Below are 22,275 nucleotides of genomic sequence, written 5' to 3'. Positions count from 1 at the left end.
TTCCTGAAGTCCACAATCAATTCTTTGGTCTTGCTGTGAGGTTGTTGTGGCAATACAATTCAACTAGCCAATCTATGTCACTCTTTTATGCCTCCTTGCTGCCATCTGGTATTTTACCAACAACAGTGATACCATCTGCAAGTTTATAGAACGCATTTGAGCTGTGCTTATCCATACAGTCATGAGTGTGGAAAGAATGGATAGTGAACTAAACATGCATCCTTGAGTTGCAGTACATTAATAGAGTGGTGTGTTAAAACTGGTCTTGGGATTCATAAACTTCAAAGTAGCTGTTATAGATGCTGACCCACATACATTGCCGACTGTACAAGAGTCCAAATTTAACAGTTACTCCAGCATTTATTTAAACATAACACGTCTAAATGCCATTGAAATTTCATGTTTTGAGTGCAGTGCTCTCATTGCTGAATAGCTGTCATTGTGTATATGTTGTGAGATGTTGGTGTGAGACTTGCAATAGTAATAATGCATATAAGGATGTGTACAGTATAAAGCCATATACAGTATTCTGGACAGTTGCTGATTGATAGGGATTATTAATAAGTGAATCATCCAATTTAATGCATTACCTGCAGCAAGTGATCTGGTTGATGGTAGTTGAAAATATATTCATGAACTTGACCATGCCATTGTGGCCTCTTGACCATTGTTACTTCCTTGTACTTCCTTCTGAGTGTGGCATTTTGGAAACAGAGCATCTCTTCACATCTTCTCATGCACCAAAGCCTTCAGCAAAGCATCTGAGATCCATAGATCCCACTTTTCCCTGTGTGGTAAATACATTCTGTTCGGAAGACCCACCAACAGATTCTAGAGCTATAGTGTACCATGAAATCATTAGTGTCTGAAGTCAGAATTAATTGGTGTGGTGCCTGCATTGGATTAAATGGATGCGGGCTAATTGTACATTGTTAATTTGTATTTGCTTTTTTAAAGAACTCTAAATTAGCAAATGAGCTTAACCTTAGACATTATTTAGAGTATTTTAGTTATTCTTCTAATACATATTAAGAGGAATAGATAGAATGGACAACCAGCGCCTCTTGCCCAGGGCACCACTGCTCAATACAAGAGGACATGGCTTTAAGGTAAGGGGTGGAGAGTTCAAGGGGGATATTAGATGAAGGTTTTTTTACTCAGAGAGTGGTTGGTGCGTGGAATGCACTGCCTGAGTCAGTGGTGGAGGCAGATACATTAGTGAAATTTAAGAGACTACTAGACAGGTGTATGGAGGAATTTAAGGTGGGGGGTTATATGGGAGGCAGGGTTTAAGGGTTGGCACAACATTGTGGCTGAAGGGCCTGTACTGTGCTGTACTATTCTATGTTCTGTGTTCTATGTTCCATATCAGTGGATTCCAGTTATTTGGGTCATCTGTTAATCAGGGCAATTGCTTATTTTGGACAAGAACAAAACCTAATCAGGAAATTAGCTTGATTCCCTTCATTTATTTAGGACACTTTGCCACTTAATTGGGTCAGGAGACTGTTGCTAAGCAGTTTCTAACTAGTGTCAGTCGCATGCACTTGTATGGCCATCAGATTGAACAACATGTTTCGAGCACACTGTTTTTAAGAAGGCATAATTTCATGTGTTTATGTTAAAGAGATCAGTGAATTTTGTCACTGATAGCTGGCTAGAATTAAGCAGTAAGATGATTCAGAATTGTTTTGCTCACTGCAGTTTCAACCATTTAGGCCAGAAACAGCCAGTAGTGAAAATGAAATGATTTCACTACTTCAACAAGTTAGAAAGTACAAAGAATTTGAAGGCATTGGCAATCGTCTTGAATGTTACAAAGAAAATGAAGATTTGGAGATTGCAATGTTCAACAGCATTTTATGAATGCAGTTCATTATCTGCACTAGGTGTCTGTGCTGATTTTGTTCATTTACAGTCAAAAGAATGCAACTCAGATGAATTCCTCCATTGATAAGTACAGTATTAGGAACAAAAACACAGTTTTATTGTACTGCAGTTGTTATGTATTCTGTAATTTGTTCTGTATTTTATTTAAATACATAATGTGTTTCTCAGTTTGTTTTTTTATATACCTTTTTAACTATTTCCATGAAACTTCGGCTAATTGGAGCAGCCACGTAATTGGGCCAAAATGTGTTTGGACCTGATGTGTCCCAATTAACCAAAATCCACAGTATCTTATTTGAAAGCAGTATTCTACATCCAAAAACTTTTCACTTCTATGATAAAAAACACATGTTTTAAGGTTGGTCTTAAGAAGTTGCAGCACTTCCCTAATTGCAGAGATTCATTCCATTGTTTTCAAAAATGCTTTACATTTCCAAAAAAGGTTTGCATATACTGTACAACTAAAGAAATCAGCACTTTCATATTCCTTATGACTTAGGAAGGATCTATTTAACCCTTTGAATCTACACCAGCTCTAAGAGCACACCAATCAGTCCCATTCTCCCTGTAATCTATTCTTGATCATCAGCCCATTAACTCACCTGATTATCTTACACACAGTTTACCAAGGGACAGTTTAAAGTAGGCATTTAACCTACTGACTTGTCTGAGTTAAGGCAGGAAAGCAGTATATCCAGTAAAATCCCAGGCAAGTTGTTGGAGATCAATCATCCCTGTTCCTGGACATTACCACAGGAATTCCTCAGTGCTATCTTGTTATCTCAACCATCTTCAGCTGCTTCATCAATGACCTTTCTTCCATGAGGATGTTTGCTGATGGTTGCACAATATTTAATTCCATTCCCCAAATCCTCAGCAATTCCTTTGAGGTACCAAAGCTAGACGATAATCAAATTAGTGTGAAGGGATGATGACCATCTCCAGAGAAGAGAATCTATCTGTCATTAATATGCAACTGCATTGCCATTGCTAGGGATTCTGCCATCAATCTCCTGTGTCAGCCACATAAACACAATGGCTACAACTTAATGTCTACCTTAATCAAAGCATGAAGTTGCCTGCAACATCACTCTCATTCCTCTCTTTATGTTATTACAACTACTGTCAATAACAGCAAATCATAAACACAGGAGACTCTGCAGATGCTGGAAATCTTGAGCAAAACACACACAACATGTTGGAAGAATTCAGCAAATCAGGCAATGTCTATGGAGGGGATCAAACTGTCACCATTTTGGGCTGAAATCCTTCATCGTATTTGGAAAAGAAGGAGCCAGAAGCCAGAATAAGAAGGTGGGGAGGGGGAGGAGTAAAGCTGGCAGGTGAGCTCAGATGAAGGGAGGATGAAGAATCTTGGAGATGATAGGTGGAAGAGCTCAAGGGCTGAAGAAAAAGGAATCTAGTAAGAGAGGAAAGTAGACTTTGGAAGAAAGGGAAGGAGGAGGGGAAGGAAAGGGAACTGGTGGTCAGATGAGTAGAGAGGGGAGAGATGATGACCAGAAGGGCAGGGAGAGGGGATTATTGAAAGTTAGAGAAATTAATGCCCGTGCCATTAGGTTGGAGACTACCCAGATGGAATATAAGGTGTTGCGCCTTCATCCTGCATTTGGCCTCATCGAAGCAGTAGATGAGGCCATGGACAGACATACCAGAATAAGAAAAGGAGATCAGATTGAAATGGGTAGCCACCAGCAGATCTTGTCTTTCAAGACAGAGCAGAGGTGCTAAACAAAGCAGTCTCCCCAATGTAGAGGAAGCCACAGCGGGAGCACTGGATACAATGGATGACCCCAGCAGACTCGCAGATGAAATGTTGCCTCTCCTGGAAGGGCTGTTTGGGGCCTGGGATGGTGGTGAGGGAGGAGGTGTAGCACTTGTCACACCTGCAAGGATAAGTGTCAGGAGGGAGATAAGTGGGGAGGAACGACTGGACAAGGGAGTCACATAGAGAGTGATCCCTACAGAAAGTGGAGAGCTGGGGTGGGGAAAAATGTGATTAGTGGTAGAATCCTGTTGGCAATGAGCTTTATGCCATTTATTGAAGGTACAATACTATCCTTAGATGCTCTGGCTATGTGTAACCTCAAACCTATTATTGTAGTTGGCTCTTAACTGCTGTCAGAAATAATCCTGCAATTTCTTTTCGCTACAGAGGCAGGATACCAAATGCCAGTCTGGGATAAATAATATTATGGCCATTTAACAATAGTGCATTCTCAGAAATAATCTATCTCAAGGCTGCTGGTTCTTGAGGAGAGAAACAGCTATTCTGACATTTTTCTTTAAAGGAATTAAATACTTCTCTTTTTCAAGATTTTATAGTTTCATTACTTCTTTATTACACCAAATTTGTTCTTTTCTTTTGTTCAGGTGCGATGGGGTGATAAGGGTTCAACAGAAGAAGGTGCAAAATTAGAAAAACCAAAAAATGCAGTCATCAAAATGCCAGATCAAGAGTTTGAACTGTTGGATCCAAAGCCTCACAAACCTCGGCCTTACAGACCACCACAGCAGAGAAAATGGTATACACCGATTAAGGTAATTATTAACATGATATTATAACTGATGGTATAGAAATGAACACCAAGTAACTGTTGCCGTATATGCTCTTAAGTGCCCGGTAGTATTGGTCTTAACAGCGAAGCAGACTCAGAATGGATGGAAGACAGCCAAGGAGTAGCTGTGGCAGAGATCATTCAAACCAATAATCACTTCCTGTATGATTCACCAGCCAAAATGGCCCAGCTATCAAAATGACATTATGATTGACCTTGACGTTTGAATCACCCAAATAGTGCAGACACATGAAGTTTGCTGGTCATATAGCACAAGTTGGTACTGATATTTGACACAAAATACACGAGATAATTTTGTACTAACCTACAATGATTTAGATTCACGTTGGTCCATGGAGAATGCATTGTGCCAACAGGGTACATCAGTAATGTCTGGCCGTGGACCTGCAAGTATGTTACTACTGAAGGGTAGTTGTGTCAAAGAGGATCTTATAATGTAAAAAGCTGGTAAACCATCACAGATTCTGCATATATACAAGGATTCAATAATTCTTAAGTCGTTTAGAATATTTTAATATCAGAATTTTCATCCGTGGTGAGGTTCTCTCCAACCTGCAAACCTTTCAACGTATAACACATGTAAAATAAAATTGATAAATGTATGCATTTTGAAATATATATTTTAGATAACTGTCAAAATGTGTTTTCTATATTTTTTTCTTAGCTACCATTTAATTTGCTTCTGACACAATATGGCATTTAGTACTACGTTGACCATGAGACTCCATGAATACCATTTAAAAAGGCACTAATAGAATAATACAGTGTCAAATGTATCATTGATCAAAACCACATAAGATTTTTATGGGCAACTTTTAAATTAATGGCAATAATTTTAAGCTTTGTCTCCCATCTTAATCGGCAATTTGCTACAATTAGTTTTTTGTTAACTTTGGAAATAGAATTCCCTTGCCCTCTTCCCCCTACTGTCCCTAAATTGATATAAATGCAGCCTGTTGCTTACCAACAGCAAGTATTTTCAGCATATATCTAGGGAAATAATTAATAATAATAGATAATAATAATTTCTCCAGGGGAAATTGGATGCCTTGTGGGCTCTTTTTCGCAGAGGATATGATCAAGTATCGTTGATGAGGCCGCAGCCTGGAGACAAGGTAAGATCAACTGTGATGATATCTAATACCATTACTGCTAGAATTCTGTTTTCTTTTCATTAGGATAATCATGTGTATGAACCTTTGTATTTTCCATCACATTCAAATAATTTGATGCTATTGAACTTTGGTTTTTTGAAGGTGGTCAGACTAAATAATTAAGTATGCATTTCTTCATCCTGTTTAAAATAACTTGTTGATGTTGGCACATGGCCAATGGTAAACAATCTGAATAAGTATTAAATAATACCCAGAGGCAGACTCTAGAGCAAAGTATTCAGTAATTGAATATCAAAAGAAATCTCTAATTAACTTCCTTTTAATATCTGACTTTAAGGAGCTTTTGAAACATGCATTGTTAATACCCACACCAGGCAGATATATGGACAAAATGCATGCACAAATTCTTAATAGTGCAGAATCTGTATCTGGGCCACAATGCTAATTATATTCAAGTCAGATTAGGTTTCAGTGTAATCTGACTTCACCCATTTTGTTCCAAAAAAATTTTTATTTTCGTTTTAATTTTATCTGATTTATCAAAATCAAATTCATCTTTCACAGGAGTAAAATGCATAACATCTAACGATTTTTAATTATTTCATGGTAACAAATCTTTGTTGTTCTACCTTTGGATTAACTCTTTTCTTAATATCCTAATTTGAGAACAGATCACTTTGGGCAACTTTTCTATTACACATGGGATCATTTGGACAGTTCAGAGAAGGAAATCTGCTATATGTACCCAGTCTCACCAATATATGGTTACTATCTTAAATGGCCAAGTTGTTCATTAAAACAACCTTCTACAACACAGTATGATAAGAAAAAAGCAGCTTAATCTATTTAGTCTCAACCTAATGCACACTCAGTCCGATGGACACTACATTTTCTTCCTCATATCATTCAGTGCAGTCTTCCACAAAGCCAAGCAACAATATTCCATCGCTATATTCACACAAATGCATATTTCAACCAATAGTCTGGGCTGTTTCATTAAAATTGCTGAGTGCCCTATTGCACCAGAAATTTAGACCAGTGAGGTGACAGCACAGTATTCCTCTGGATGTATTCCTAAGAAAACTCAAATTGACTGCAGACCTCCTGAAGAATCATGACATTGTTAATAGGCATTGAAACCTCCTGTGATTACCACCCATTACTTTCCCTGAGCATATGAATCTGCACTTTGCCACAATGACATCTCTTGGTGGAAGCATTGGGAGAAGAATGGACACAAATTGTAATCTGTCAGTGTTCACACCAAGAGTAAACTTATTAGTACTATGGTATTCTGGTCACACCCTAGCTCTGAAAGACATGACAAGTGATGGGAATTTCAACACGAGGGAGCAATCTGCTTGACCAATTTACATTTATGAAGGAAGTGACATCAGCAGTTGATATAAAAAGAGAGCTTAACTTTCATAGAGAAATCCCACCATGCTAAATAACCAAACACTGATGAGTCATAAAAAAGTAGAATTATATAATCTGTATCCTTTTGATTAGACATATCTCTCTTTCTAACATTACCATTAAGCCTGATAACCAAGCCTGATTAAGTGAAGAGTTCACAGCAAGCAAGACAGTCAGTGAGAACACAGAGGAAACATTTCCTTTACAGGAGTCATACATCATATAGAGGAAGGTGGTTGCACAAGTCATTTGCATTGATAACTCCTCAGATGTTGAAGCAGTCCCTACCTACTTGCAGCGAGGCTTGGACCAATATGTAGTATGTAACATAATACCATATAAGCAATGTTCCCTCCAATGCGTGCACACACATCTTTTGCTATTAGTGCACAAAGGAATTTAAGCTGTACACAAAAGGTTTTCACCCTCTACCTCGTTTGCATGTTAAATATATTTCACAGCTGTACACAAGCACCTTTCTTTCTCCAGTTTCTGATACGGACAGTGTTGCCAACATGGAATTTGCAATGATTTGTCTGCAGGTTACAGAGCTGGTTTATACTGTTTTTTTTTTGAAGAAATTATTGATTCATCATGTCGAGTTCCAAAGAAGCAAAGGGCATGAAGCGCAAATTTAGTTCATTTAAAGTGGAATGGCTTCATGAAACAGCAGAAACTGCTACACCAAAAGCTCATGAGTTCAGGAACATGCAGCTAGGAGAAATATTTATGTACAATACAGAAACTGGTGTTATCTGTGTGTATTGTCATGATGCAAAAGTTGCTGGAGAATTTGCAAGTGGGGAAGAAGTGGGGTGATATCTGGAAACTTGACTTTTTAAAGCCTTATTTTGCAAGCAAATCACATATAGACAGTGTGCAAAAGTTCCAACGAGAAAATATTTCATTACCTGCTACAGGCCTGCTATACATGTTTTGTGAGGGTGCAGATGAATGAGAGTGAAAATGATCAAACCCAGAGGAGATCAAAGTTCTTATTGACAGTGTTTTGCTAGCTGTAAAAATGAATACCTCTATATATAAAATTCAGTGTGCACATGTTGTTGCCTCTGGGCAAAATATTTCACACCACAAGATTTTTGTGCACACTGCTCATTGCAAATTAGAGAGAACATTACATACAAATAGCAAACAATGGAGATTTCCAAGAATATAATGCTTAACTACATATGTTTAAGTCATTGAATTACCACCTTAACTTCCTGGGTTACATCACTAATCAAGAAAGTAAATGGACCAGATAAATAAATAGTGACTGGAAAAGCAAGTCAGATTCTGTGGTGAGTAATTCACCAAATGACTTATAAAGCTTTACACCATCTACAAAACTCAAGACAGGATGATATATATAAAATCTGAATTTGCCTGCATGAATGTAGCTAGCAACCTTCAAGAAGGTCAACACCATTCCATAAAGGTCGCTGCTTGTTGCCTCTCCATCTACAACATGAAAAATTCAGTTGCTTCACAAGTGGCACACACTAGTTCTCTCCTTAAATCCTTTTCCACATGCTTTAGTCATCCCCATGCTGTTAGTCAATCACTTGCCTCTCCGAGTGTGTGTGACCATATGGAAAATTGTCCAGCTATGCTCTATTCACAGTTGGCCCAGGCCCGGAGATCAATGTAGGAGTTTCTAAAAGGAATATCCTCATTCCAACCATGTATCAACTTTATCAATGAGCTTCCTTCGTGGTGGGAATGCTTGCTGATGCAGACATCCCCAAAATGTTTACACAAAGTTCACTTCCATTCACAACTCCTGATCAAATGAATCAGTCCTTGGCTTTACACAACAAGAACTACAAGAGAATGGACTGATAAGTAGCAATTAACATTCTTACCACAGAAATGTTCTACAGTGCCAATTTCCAACCAAGGAGTGTCCAGCCACCTACACTGACAGTAAAAAAATTCCAAGCCAATCAGTTAGCATCTACGGAGAGAGAAACATAGTTAACAGTTCACATCAAAACCCTCTCAACAAAACTGGAAAAGTAAGAAAAATATGTGTTTGAGGTTACAGAGGAGTGGAAGAAATGGAGACAACAAAGGGAATGTCTGTGGAGACATAATGCTTTTGGAGACATCTGGTTACTCGATGGGCAATAGAATGCCAATTAGCATACATCCTTTTTCATTGTTCCATTCCTTCCCTCTCCTGCAACTTAAAACATGTTTGCTGAATTTTTCAGTTGTGATGAAGGGTCATTGACCTGAGATATTATCACTTGATTCTCTTTCCATGCTGTCTGATCAACTAAGTATTTTCAGCACACTTTTATTTCAGATTTACAATTCCTGCAAATTTCTTTGTTTTTCAACCTCTCTTGCATTACTATTATCAAGTTACCTGCATCCTGCAAGTAACAGCTGATCACAATCTAAATTGGTCTGAACCCATACAGCGGCTGTGAGAGCACTTCAGAGGCTGGGCATGTGCAGTGAGTAACTCTGACTTTATACCATAAACTCTTATCATCATCTGTAATAAAGCTCTGATAATCCAGCATCCTGGAGACTTTAGTAGTGCCAGACTCAGAGATTTTCCAGACCATTGGAAGATATTCCCATTCATGCCTTAATACACTTCCAAATCATTGTTGTTAGATATTATACAAAGGATAATAATTTTTACATTAAACTGGGTGAGTGCAAAGGGTGTGCAAGTAAAAGGGTTCTAGAGAGTTTAAAGATAGCTGGGGTAACAGGGTCCTGTACTGAGCTTAAAGGGACTGTGGGAAGAAAAACTCCAGTGGGTTTAAAGGCACGTGCGAAATGGGACCCTTGTGAGTTTAAAGGGATTGTGGAAAACAGAACTCCAGTGAATTTAAAGGAAATGCTGGAAACACAGCTCCAGTGTGTTTAAAGGGAGCATGGGAAGATCCCAAAAGGGTTCAATGGAAACAAGATCCTGAGATTTTAAAGGGACTGCTGAAAACAAGACCCTGATGCATTTAAAGGAGTATGGGAAAAAAAACAGGATTCTGGGGGTCAGCACCACCTTTTCAGCAACAGTTGGTGAATGAATATAAATAATGACCCTCCAGGAATATTCAGACCATGAACAATAAGTAAACCATAAAAAAACTTCTCTCTCCACAATGAGAAGGGAGACTGAAGAAAAAATGTTGTGCACATCTGCGCATGCAAGGCCTAGGGCACTGGGTTTATGCATTGCAGAATACTGGGTCATCACCCAAACCACATAAATGAACCTTGCTTCCTCACTGCCTATTGCTAAACGTCGAAGAATTTCTATCCTTCTTTCAGACTGTGTTCGTACCTTGCACCAAGAGAAACTAAAAATGCTGAAAACAATCAGCAGGTCAAGCAGTTACAGTATCTATGGGAAAAGAAACAGAGTTAATGTCTCAGATATCCAGCATTTGTATATTTATTGATTTTTGTTCTTTCCACTAGCTCATCTCATTATTATGATTTGTTTCAGGAATATAATACCCACATTAATTTGGCTTAATATCCTAAATACAATTATAAATTGATGTACAAACTAAACAATTTTGGGACATTTATGGTAAATGTTTACTTTGAAAAGTAAATATTTAAAGCAATTGGCATATGCTTTAACAATAAAGTGTGCCATTTTGCTGTGGTTGTTTACTTCCCAAAGCTACTGAATTGTGGAAGCATTGTTCACTGAACTAAGTTTTATTTCAGTGTTTTATTTTTGCACATATCTAACATAAATATGTTTATTATCTGGAAATAAAAATATGCATGTAATATGGTGCCAAGTATTTTTAGTGGTAATTTATTGGCTTTTTCTGTTCTGTTAATCATTTGTAAGTGTTTATAGAAGTGCTTCTAATGTTATGCTAATTAAATAGACAGTGTCAAATGGTTTGTTGCTGCTCAGGGAAACAAAGGGTAAATTAATTCTGCATCATATTCACAAGCAGAATGATGCCAATAATGGAATGAACTTCCATATTCTGTGTCATTTGAACTTTTTTTTTAAGCAAAACCACCTAAATAAGTTATCCACACTAAATCTACCTGTTAAGAAATGTGGAATGAATCTGTTAGTTGGAAATCAGAGTCCATAGATAGGAAATATTAATTTTTTTTTACCAGTTTCATGAATATCAGAGCAACTATTTCACAGAAACTTAAAAACAATCCTAGGCATGTTATGCATTCCTAATATTTAGATTATAAAGTATAATTATTTAGATGATTACAACATCAGTACTCAAGAATAAAGTAAACTTCCATTTGGAAATACCTTGGTGAAAATTTTGTCTTTAACTAACTCAATTAAATATGTTTAAATGGCCCAGAAAGTTAATCAAATTAACGCAGTAAAAGTAGTCTGCAGTTTAGAGCTGCAGAAGCTGGCGTCCTGCTATTCTGGGGGCAAGTGAAGTTTGCAGCACTAGTTCAACAAAACAACAACAATACTATACTCCATCCATTCCCCCTCCTGCCCCCACCCACTGCTGTCTCATTCTGATTGCTGTACTAGACATTCTGGAGAACATTTTGTGTTATTGCACGTTTTGGTTCTTTTGAGTTTGAGTTGAATTAAAGCTCAATGCATATGACAGGTCACTAAAATTCTAAATTACCATCAGAGCTATATATTAATGCTAATGTTATATTTACATAAATGAAGTTCTATTTATGTGCCACTTTGTTTTCAGTAAATTGGAAGGCAGAGTATCTTCTGATATTTTACTGCCAATGATAACTCTAGACAAATTTTAAATAGATTTTCACATAAATAGGATATTTTTGCCTTTGTGTATTCTGACTAGAATTCAATTTATGAACCTAAGCTGAGAAAGTAAGTTTTTTTACAGTCATTCTCTGGTTGCCAAATTGGCTTCAGATGAAATGCTGATTTATATTGTTTCAGAAATAGGATAAGTACAGTAGTTGTCAGCACTTGCCTATGTCTTTATGAAGGACAGAGCACCACATTCTTGTCAACATATACTTTTGGGGGATTGATCAATGGTGTACTGACGTGCAGACCTATGAAAGTATTCAGTTTCTTAACGTAACATATATCTAAGTTAGAAGGGTTTTATATAATACTTGTCTTTTGGTTTAAATGAAAGTGAATATTGAAACAAATGTCTTGAAGCAGTGATAAACATCAGGAAAAATATGACCCATGCTTTTCTTAAACTACAGTTAAGTAAGAGTCAGGCAGAACAGAGAGAGAGAGAGCGAGAGAGCGAGAGAGCGAGAGAGAGAGAGAGAGAGAGAGAGAGAGAGAGAGATAGGGGGGAGTGGTCAAGGTGTAAGATAGAGGACTTTTCATTGGAATACCTACTATTTCTGATGAAAGGTAATTGATCTGAAACATTAACCCTGTTGCTGCCTCCACGTTTGCTGACTGGTCTTCTGAGTACTTCTGGCATTTTAGACAACTCGACAAAATAGTATCATTGTGTTAACATCACCACCGCTAGACCCCTTCCTGTCTTTATAAAATCAACTGGACCATTATATTTATGATTACAAGCAGATAATTTCGTAGTGAATAATTCATCTCCACACAACGCAAAGCCTTTCTGTCATCTACCATAAAACTCCGATAATCTGGCACCCTTGGCATTTCAGTAGTGGATGCTATACATTTTCAACTTACGTAATTTTTAGAGGTTAAGCAGTAGAATAATAAACTTTACAGTTAACTGGATTAGTATAAAGAGAGTGCAGGAAACAGCGTCCCAGTGAGTTTAAAAATATTAGCCAGTAGATACCTGAACATTTATAATACATAGGGAATTGCAAGGTACTGTCGAAAACAAAAGAAACATGTTTCTGTTGAAGTCAGTACAATGAATAACTTGAGAGCAACTTAGAAAGATAGACATATTATGTTGTTTTTCTCCCCTCGGTGCTGGTAGTTGTCGGAAAAGGAAACTGGTAACAGAGTAACTTGGCTGAGTTTCCCTGGTTGATCCCAGGGGATCATGGGTTTGCGCCTCTGTGTTCTCTCCAGGGCGCAAGCCTGGGCGGGAAAATTTGAAGAACCGGCTGTTGCCCATGCAGCAGGTTCCCCCTCTCCACGACACTGATGTAGTCCAAGGGAAGGGCAAGCACTGGTACAGCTTGGCACCAGTGTTGTCGCAGAGGTTTCCAGAGTGAAGTTGTAAACAACATCAAACTGCCTTAGGGACCCCAGCTCCGGATTTTTTCCTCGGGGTTTACTCCTGAAGCCTTTCCCATGGGTGGGTATGGCCGCAAAGCAGCAGAAGTTTAAAATCAGAGTTTTCCTTCTCCTAGGCGGGCTGCCATCCAAGGCTGACGAGCCCACCTGCCCCATTTGCTGTGTTTATGCATGGATAATTCACACCAAAGTTAGGTGTATAGGTGATAAAATGGGTGAATAAAGCAGAGTGGTGGGTGCTAATAAAGGGAATTGCTCTATCCTTCATATCATCAAGTTTCCTGCATCTTGTTGTGGCTACATAAAATCCAGTTAAATGTTGTGCAGTCCAACATTATTATTTTGAACCTCATAGATAGATTAGAATTGAGAGGTGAGAAAAAGAGCCACTTTTGCAAGCTTTCTAGTTTCTGCCCTGATTTTCTAGTTACGTTGTTGAAATTTCGGATCTATTTCTGTTTCTGGTCATTGACACCCAGATTATTAATCAGATCTTTTAAGTTCAAGGATGGTTATTCTGTTTAAGAGCCCATATTTGGCACTTGAGTGACATAATATTTCTTGAAACCATAATATTTTAAGGTCTTCTTTACTGGAAGAATTCTGAATAGATCTGAAGAATGTGGAATTGTTAATGCAGATAGTAGGATGGTCTGAAATAGTGCAGAATATAGATAGCTCAGGTTGGCTATTTGGAAGTTTGGTTGATTGCTGAGCTTGGCAAAATGTTTGCAGCTGTTTTGGCTCCGACCGAGAAGCCATCGTCAGTGCACAGTTAAGGGTGTTGTCTCTTCAGAATGCCAGCTTATATACTCCTCCAGGGTCCAAATGGATATTGGTTAGACGTTGTGATCTGGTTGGCTGGTTCAACACACTGTGAACAATTTAACAATAGAAGATTCTGATTGGCTGGCTTCAAGGGAGGTTCATCGGAAGTGTTGGCTTTGCTGTCCAGATTCCAAGATTACTGGCAATTTGTTGATTGTCAACATCGTTGTTTCTCTTTTTTCTGTAAGGCATCATATACCAGATCTATGTTGATGTGTTTGTTGATGGATCCTTCTGTAGAGAACCATGCTTCAAAAAAATTCTCGTTCTTTTCTCATTTTTGCTTAAGTCAAGACTATGGCTGTTGTCAAGATGAAATGATGTCCTTTTTCATCTTCATGAGCTGATGCTATCAAGAGTGGGTCATGCCTTCTGCTCGCTAGCTGACACTTGTATAGCTTGGTTGATAGTTTTCTTCCTGTTCTACTGCTAAACTGTTCACAGGTCAAAGGGTAGAGGACAGACTAAGATTGGTCAACTGGACCTTCATGTTGGGGGGGTTCAGTTCAGGGCTTGGAATCCTGACTGGTAAAACAAAATTGTTACAGACACAGCAATGAAGTGTCCTACATCTGAGTGCAACAGTATTCCTGAGTGTCAGGTTAAATATGTGTCAAAATTTAATGTTGGGTTTTGATTTGCTTGTGGACCAGATTCAGAGAATATTATGTAAATCTTCAATAATGTTAAGTGTTGCTGTGTTTAAGCCTCATACTACATCACCTAATCTATTGCTAGTGATTCCTGCACCGGTATGTAGTTGTTGGTCTGTGTATCTCGATAAAGATTCTAACCATTCGTGCACTCAGCAAGTAAAGTAAAGATGAAGCAGTAAAAAATGATTAAATCAACTACCACTGATTGAAGTGTAATCTCAGATTCAGCAGGAGGATCAGACAGCCATCTCAGCATAATGTTCCCTTCTTCCTTTGGATTATATATTAGCTAAATAGTCAATGTCAAAGAAGCTGCACAAGAACTAGAGACGGGGGTATGTTTTAATGGAAAAAAATTCTGGCAGATGTTATGGAGACATGCAGTTCTCTCCATTCAGGTTTCACTTTTTGGATTCTTCCTTAGGTGGTAATGATAAAATGTTTATCCAACTAATTGCAAAAAAATTTTACTCACTTCTGGAAAAGTAAAATATTTATTATATCTTGAAAATTTAAATCGAATGCAACAGAATTATTTACTGTATTCAGTGGGCTTGCAGAAGAAGGATAATTAGTGGGTAAACGGATTATAATGATCTTACAACTGTTCACAGGGATTCACTACACTGCCATCCTCTGGGTATACCCTCTTCTTCCCATACAAACCCTGAAACTCTGTGCTGCTAATTTTTACAATATTTGAATATTTCAATTTGCAAGTCCAATGATCCTCTCAAACATATCTGCCTCACTACATTGTTGTGCAGCTCTTGGTTGTGGTTACCTCAAAAGGACATGAACCTGGAACATGAATCTTGAAAGGATAAGATCATTATGTCTATTTTATGAGAAACATTGATTTTCAAATTTAAATATCATTCCCTATCAATTGAATTACATTTTAACTCAATAGTGCCTTTACATCTTTTCAGATGGCAATGTGTTATAAGAAGCCCTAACTTTCTTTGAATTTATTTTATTCTTGATATTGTAATTTTATTTCAAGAATCACTAGTTTCTTGTTCGAGTATGAAGTCAGTTGAAATCTACAACATCCAAACAATAGATATCATGGAATCGAACATAGCTATAGTTTCTGCTGGCTGTTTGAAAATTATTACAGTTCCTAAATTTAACAACACATCATGTATACATCAAATAGGCCCAAATCAATGAGCTCTGATGGATTCGAATTTCTTTAATTTCATGTCAAAAATGCCAAAGTTGGCAAAATAAATTTGACAGTTAAATCAAAAAAATTGTAATAACTTTAAATATTTTGGCACAATAAAGAGCTGCAAAAAGTTAATGGCTAATTGATTCGAGCAAGTGTTAGCTAATGAAAGTTGAAATGAGATAATCAGCATCCCAGGTTAATGAAATATAAAAAAAATAGAGTAAATACTCAACTACTCAGACAACATCTGTACAGACTCAATGATAATGTTTCAGACCTGTCATCAGAGTGAATAAAAGTAATCCATTTGAAATCTTAGCTCTTTTACTTTCTCCATACGTGCTGACTGATCTGCTATATGTTTCTAATTTCTGTGCTTTTTAAAAGCTTCCAGCATTTGCAAATTATTTGGTTGTGTATGATGGAATTCAAATTCATAACACTACTGACCTCCATTACTCTGCCAAGGCAGATTTCTAAAAGTTCTCTAAAGGTAGAATTCAAGCTTAAGTTCTTTTAAATAAATCTAAACTGAGTAACTAATTGTAATTAAAGATAGTTAATTTCAACTTATTTATTATTTAAAAAATTAGAGATTTTTTGAATAAAGTATAACAAAAATAAAAAGCTCTCTTTATGACCCTATCTACCTGTAACACCAGTTTCAAGGAATTGTTGATCTGTATTCTCTGATCCTACTGTTCTGGCACACTCCACAATGCCCCACCATTCACTGTAAAAATCATATCCTGGTTTGTCCTCCCAAAGTGTAACACCTCACAATTGTCAGCATTAAATCCATCTTGACATTTTTAAGCCAATTTTCCATCTAGTCTAGATCCTGCTGCAAGCTTTGGTAGCCTTCCTTGCTGTCCACTATGCCAACAACCTTTGTGTCATCTGGAAATCTGTTGATCCAAAGATCTCAGAGAAAGAAATGAACCTAATTTGTGGAGTTGGTCAACTGTAAAAGTTGTCTTATGATGGGAGACCTCCAAAGGTCACAGTTCAACTAAAATCTTACTGATTGAATCTATAGGCACTTTTATCACTCTAATGTTGTCTCAGACCCCTGGGAGCTATAATAATGATATGGCATTCCTAAACAACATTGTTGGAAACTTTCTTGAAGCCTGTCATAAATACCTAATGATCTCAAGCCAGGAAATTGATTTAAAGCATTTCAATTTTGAGAATTAAACACTATATTAAACAACCAGATTTTAAAATGTTCTAATTTCTCATGTTGTATCCTCATATCCCTAAAATTGCAGTGTAGGAATTGTACCTTCCTCATTATTTTCACCATAATAATTAAAAAATCTATGGCATCTCTAATTTTTTTAATCTGATCAGAGGTTCTCACCCAGAAACATTTATAGTAATGCTCTATAGGATGCAATGCTCCTCAGACAGGATGAAGAGGTCAATACTCCCCAATGCCATTAGGCTTTACAATTCTACCGCCAGGACTTAAGAACTTTTTAAAAGCTATTATTAATGCTTTTTGAGATAGTGATTTAGATGCATATCATATTTTTTTACTGAGTTAAGTATTGTATGTAATTAGTTTTGCTACAACAAGTGTATGGGACATTGGAAAAAAGTTGAATTTCCCCATGGGGATGAATAAAGTATCTATCTATCTATCTATCTTTCCACTGATGCTGCCTGATTGCAGAGTGCCTCCTATATTTTCTGTTCATACTCTGAATTCCTGTTTCAATAGAGTATAAGGACATTGGTATTTTGTAACAGTATTAGAAAAAAATGATGAATACTGTTTCAAAAATCTAATATTGAAATAAACTTCATTTCTGTTGACTAAAATCAACGTGTTCTATGACAACATCAGTGACGGCTGATGTATATATTGCAAGTTAGTCATAGTTTATCACTCCTTCATAATTATGAAATCAAACAAAATTTATATTCCTTATTTGGAAATATTGGAGTAAATAAACAAATGCAATATCGAAGAACTAGGTTTTAAGAAGCATCAGCATAAAAGATAGTTAAAAGATGGGTATATTTAGAGGTGGAAGTCTGAAGCTTAAGACCTTGGCATCCAAAGTTCCTGCCTTCTTGTTATGGTAGGTCAATTTTTATTGGCAATGCTCTAAATGCGAGGAGCAGCAACATACCAGAGAATCTCAGAGCTGAAGGAGAAAACATGGAGAAGGGTGATTAAAAACCAGGTTGAGAATTTCAAAGTGCATTTCAAAGTTTATCTAGGAAGCAATGTAGTATGGTAAAAAAAAAAGGTGATGACTGAATGTGGCCTGATACAATTTGGAAAAACAAACAGCATAGTTAGCCAACCATTCAAATATTGACAAATGTGCTCAGATTAAGCATGAAGTGTGATTTGAGGGATTGGATTGCTGTAATTATTTGCAATAATTTGCTTTTCCTGGTATTTTAGAATGAACTGTGATGAAGAAACCAAAATTATATACTGCTACTGATAACACACATGTCAATTTAGTTCCTGGTTTTATTCAACTGTTGCATAATGTATGGATATGCTTCTTCCTCTTGAAAATATAGCTGCATTGAGCTTTCTGAATAGGCAGTACAGGACAGCTGTATCCTGCAATGTACATCCTGTCTGACATACAAATTCTTGTTAATAAGCCCACTTCTTTTTCATGCCAGCTTCTTACAATGAATACAATGAATATATTAGGGCTTCAGTTTGGACATAACCTGCTTAAAGATTTAAAAAAAAGAATTGTAGAAAAACAGCTTCAATTAAAATAGAAAGCTCTTCAATGGTAACAAATTGTGTTTATCCAAAAAGAAAATAAATCATGAAAATAGCCAGAGTAGCTGGTTGGAAACAGCAGATTATGTACAGTCTTTTCAGGAATACTGTATGACCGGGAACCAATATTTACAAAATGGTAACCAATTAATCAATGCAACGCTGTGCATTTAAAATCAGGGATTCAAAAAATATCCATAAAGTTAATGATAGGCAGTTTCTTTTCATGAAGTAAGAGATTCAGCTGTCATGACACAGTCAGCTTATGATGTGGCTGTGCTTGCAGCTAGGCATGCCACTCAGTGTAAATGAAGTTCAGTTTTCCAACTTTTCTCACAGAGCCTTTTTGAGCCTCTCAAGGGGGAGGAGTATAAAAATAGAAACATTCTTGTTTCTTTTAATGACAGACTTAAAAGTATCTTTCACTGGAAAAGAAATACCGAAAATAATGTTAAGCTTGCAGGATGTGTAATAGTGCCATCAGGAGCTGGCATGTTTTCAGTCAAGAAGAAGTACTAACATTGTGTAAAATAAAACTCTGTAGAATTCTAACAGAAAATCAGTTTTTATAAAACAGAAATTATGAATATATTTCATTTCTAATTAATCCAAAAGGTAAAACCTGTTGATTCATTTTAATAAACTTACATGCACTATCAGTTTTATTACTTCAGTAATTAATTTTCTAATCACTTGCCAGATGTCAAAGTTTTTTAAAGAATTTTTAAAGCACCACTTACAGAAACTCTTAAGATAGAATTGAGTAATTGAAATGAAATACAAATAATTTAAACATTCAACAATATGAAAATTCAATTGAAAGCATATGAATGTATAAAGAACCAAATAAGAATATTAAAATAAAGTAAAATATGGAAACTTAGCCCAAATAAGTAGGTATGCCATTTCTCTCTGATATAAAGCGGAGGGCTAGATGCAAAATACATCCAAGTCCACAGTGGGCCAACAAGTAACGAGTCAAGTGGTGGAGCATCACTAGTCACTGAGCACCAGGCAAAATACACTCCATCTACTACCACCCACAACCTTCTGTGGGTAAGCCAATTCAGAAGTTATGTAGCCAAGTTTCACTGGATCCCATGCCTAATTTACTGAATGATCCTACCATGAGGAAACTTGTTGAATGCCTTTCTAAAATCCACATACACCACATCCACCAGTCTAACTTCATTATTTGTTTTGTCACTTCATCAAGTTAATCAGGCTTGTGAGGCACGACCTACACCTCACAAAGCTATGATGACTATTCCTAATTGGACTAAGCTTTTCCAAATGCTTATAAATCCTGTCTCTTAGAATCCTCTCCAATATTTTACCACCCCAGATGTGAGACTCACAAGTGTATGACTCCCAGGATTATCCAGGTTACCTTTCTTGAACAAAGGAATAATATTTGCTGTGAAGACACAAAGATGGTTGCCATTGCCACAGTGATCTCTTCCCTTGTTTCCTGCAGTAAACTGTGTATATCCTGTCCAGCACCGGAGACTTACCTGTCCCAATGTTTTTCACTGCCTCTTTTTTAAACTTCTGTACGTTTTCTCTTCTTTCACTCTAGTCTTCCTCCTGTTCTTCACATACGTGTAAAAAGTCTTGGGATCTTCCTAAATCCTACTCACCACTGCCTTCTCATGCGACCTTCTTGCTCTCCTAAGTCCATTCCTCCACGTTAGGGCCCTATCCGATCATTGCTTCCTAAACTTAAGCAAACTTGTTTCTTCCTCTTGACTAGATATTCCACATCTCTTGTCAACCATTGTTCCTTCACCCTACATCCTTTCAATGGGACAAACCCGTCCAGAACCCAGTGCAATTGCTCCCAATACAAAGTCCACATTTTTGTTGTGCATTTCTCTAAGCACATCCGTTCCCAATTTATTTTCCCAAGTTCTTGCCTAATAGCATCATAATTCTCCCTCCCCAATTAAATTCTTCCCATAACGTCTGCTCCCAGACTATGGTAGAGATCAGGCTGTTGCGGTCACTGTCACCCACAGATTGATCTCACACCTGACCAAGTTCATTGCCATAGTACCAGATGCACTATGGCCTCTCCTCTCGTCATCTTGTCCACATATTGTGTCAGCAATCCTTTCTGTACACTCCTAACAAATTCTGCCCCATCTAAACCTCTGGCACTAAGGAGATACCAATCCATATGAGGTAATTTGAAATCACCCATGTCAGCATCCTCTTATGGAGGTGCTTCAAGAAAGTGGCACCCAACATTAAAGACCCTCACTATTCCCTACTACCATCAGCAGTGAGGAAGTACAGGTGCCTGAGAACACACACTTAATGTTTTAGCACCAGCTTCTTCCCCTCCATCATCAGATTTCTGAACAGTCAATGAGCTCACTATTTCACTCTCTCTTTGAACTTTTTATCATTTTGTTACATATTTCTTATTGTAACTCACGGTAATTTTTTAATTTAAAGCACTGTACTGCTGCAAAGCAACACATTTCACAACATGCAGTCTGTAAGTGATAATAAACCTGATTCTGATTCTTCTGAAAAACAAGAGAAAATCTGCTGATGCTAGAGATCCAAGCAACACACACAAAATGCTGGAGGAACTCAGCAGGCCAGGCAGCATCTATGGAAATAAGTACAGTTGATGTTTTGGCTGTACTTTTTTTCCATAGCTGCTCCCTGGCCTGCTGAGTTTCTCCAGCATTTTGTGTGTGTTGCTCTTTTCAATGCTTCCTGCTCTCACAGAGATTGTGCTCTTAATTTTGCTCACTATCCTCCAAAGTGAAATGCACACTCAACAAGACTTACTCTTCTCACTGCCTCTTGCTCCCTTTCATGATCTTCTAAGTAGAAACAGAAATTTTGTTTAGGTTCCATTTAATTTCTCAGCTTTTGTTCTTAATTATATCTAATCATAATTTCCAGGATTCTATACACTTTACAAACAACTTTCTAAAAATCTTAGATTTCTAAGGATTTCTGCATATGTAACCCAGGCCCATTTATTCTTGCACTGCTTTTAAAACTGTTATTTTGTCTATATTTTCTCATATTTTTAATAGCATTAAATTTCACCTGCCACTGTCTGTGGTTTCTTACAGTCTGTTACTATCCTCCTTACTGATCACTACACTTTCAAACTTTGTCATTCACATATTTGAAATCGGCAATCACCATTGTAAGAGCACAAGAACCGGGAAAGCCATACACACAAGATTAGCTGCATGAAATTACAAAGCTGTGGTTGATTAAAGTATGAATGTATTTAGTTTGCTCACTTGATGCTTTTTTTAGTGGCTTTTATTTATGTATTGTAGCCAGGCAGAGGTTATGACCCCGAGTGGGGGTAGGCTATTTGGTTCCTTGAACTTGCTCCATCATTCAACAACATCATTAAAACTACTGTTCTTTTCTACCCCTTATCTCTAATCCTTTAATATTCATAAATCTGTCAATCTTTGTTTTGAATGTAATTGATGACTGAGCTTTCACAGAACTCCTAAGACTCAGTACTCTCAGGAAAGAAATGTCTCTACAATGTCTCTTGCAATTAAATCTTCTTGGATTAAGTCAGCAATAAAGGCAATGTTGGGAGCGATTTTTCAATCATTGGTCATGTGATCAGGTTTGTTACTTACGTACAATCATTCTAAAAAGATG

The 22,275-nt window shown here is 37.1% G+C and overlaps 1 protein-coding gene across 1 annotated transcript in view; it reads left to right on the top strand.

The window, feature by feature from the left end:
• LOC140714248 (anthrax toxin receptor 1-like) overlaps nucleotides 1-22,275 on the top strand; it is a 98,773-nt gene that overhangs the window by 58,401 nt on the left and 18,097 nt on the right. Inside the window, exons 16-17 of the mRNA XM_073025292.1 lie at nucleotides 4,282-4,449; nucleotides 5,522-5,602. Coding sequence (XP_072881393.1) covers nucleotides 4,282-4,449; nucleotides 5,522-5,602 — 249 coding nt within the window. The remainder of the gene's footprint in view (nucleotides 1-4,281; nucleotides 4,450-5,521; nucleotides 5,603-22,275) is intronic.

The sequence above is a fragment of the Hemitrygon akajei genome, chromosome 21 (assembly GCF_048418815.1).
Source record: "Hemitrygon akajei chromosome 21, sHemAka1.3, whole genome shotgun sequence".
Classification (NCBI taxonomy): Eukaryota; Metazoa; Chordata; class Chondrichthyes; order Myliobatiformes; family Dasyatidae; genus Hemitrygon; species Hemitrygon akajei.
This window is presented reverse-complemented; position numbering and strand designations above follow the sequence as displayed.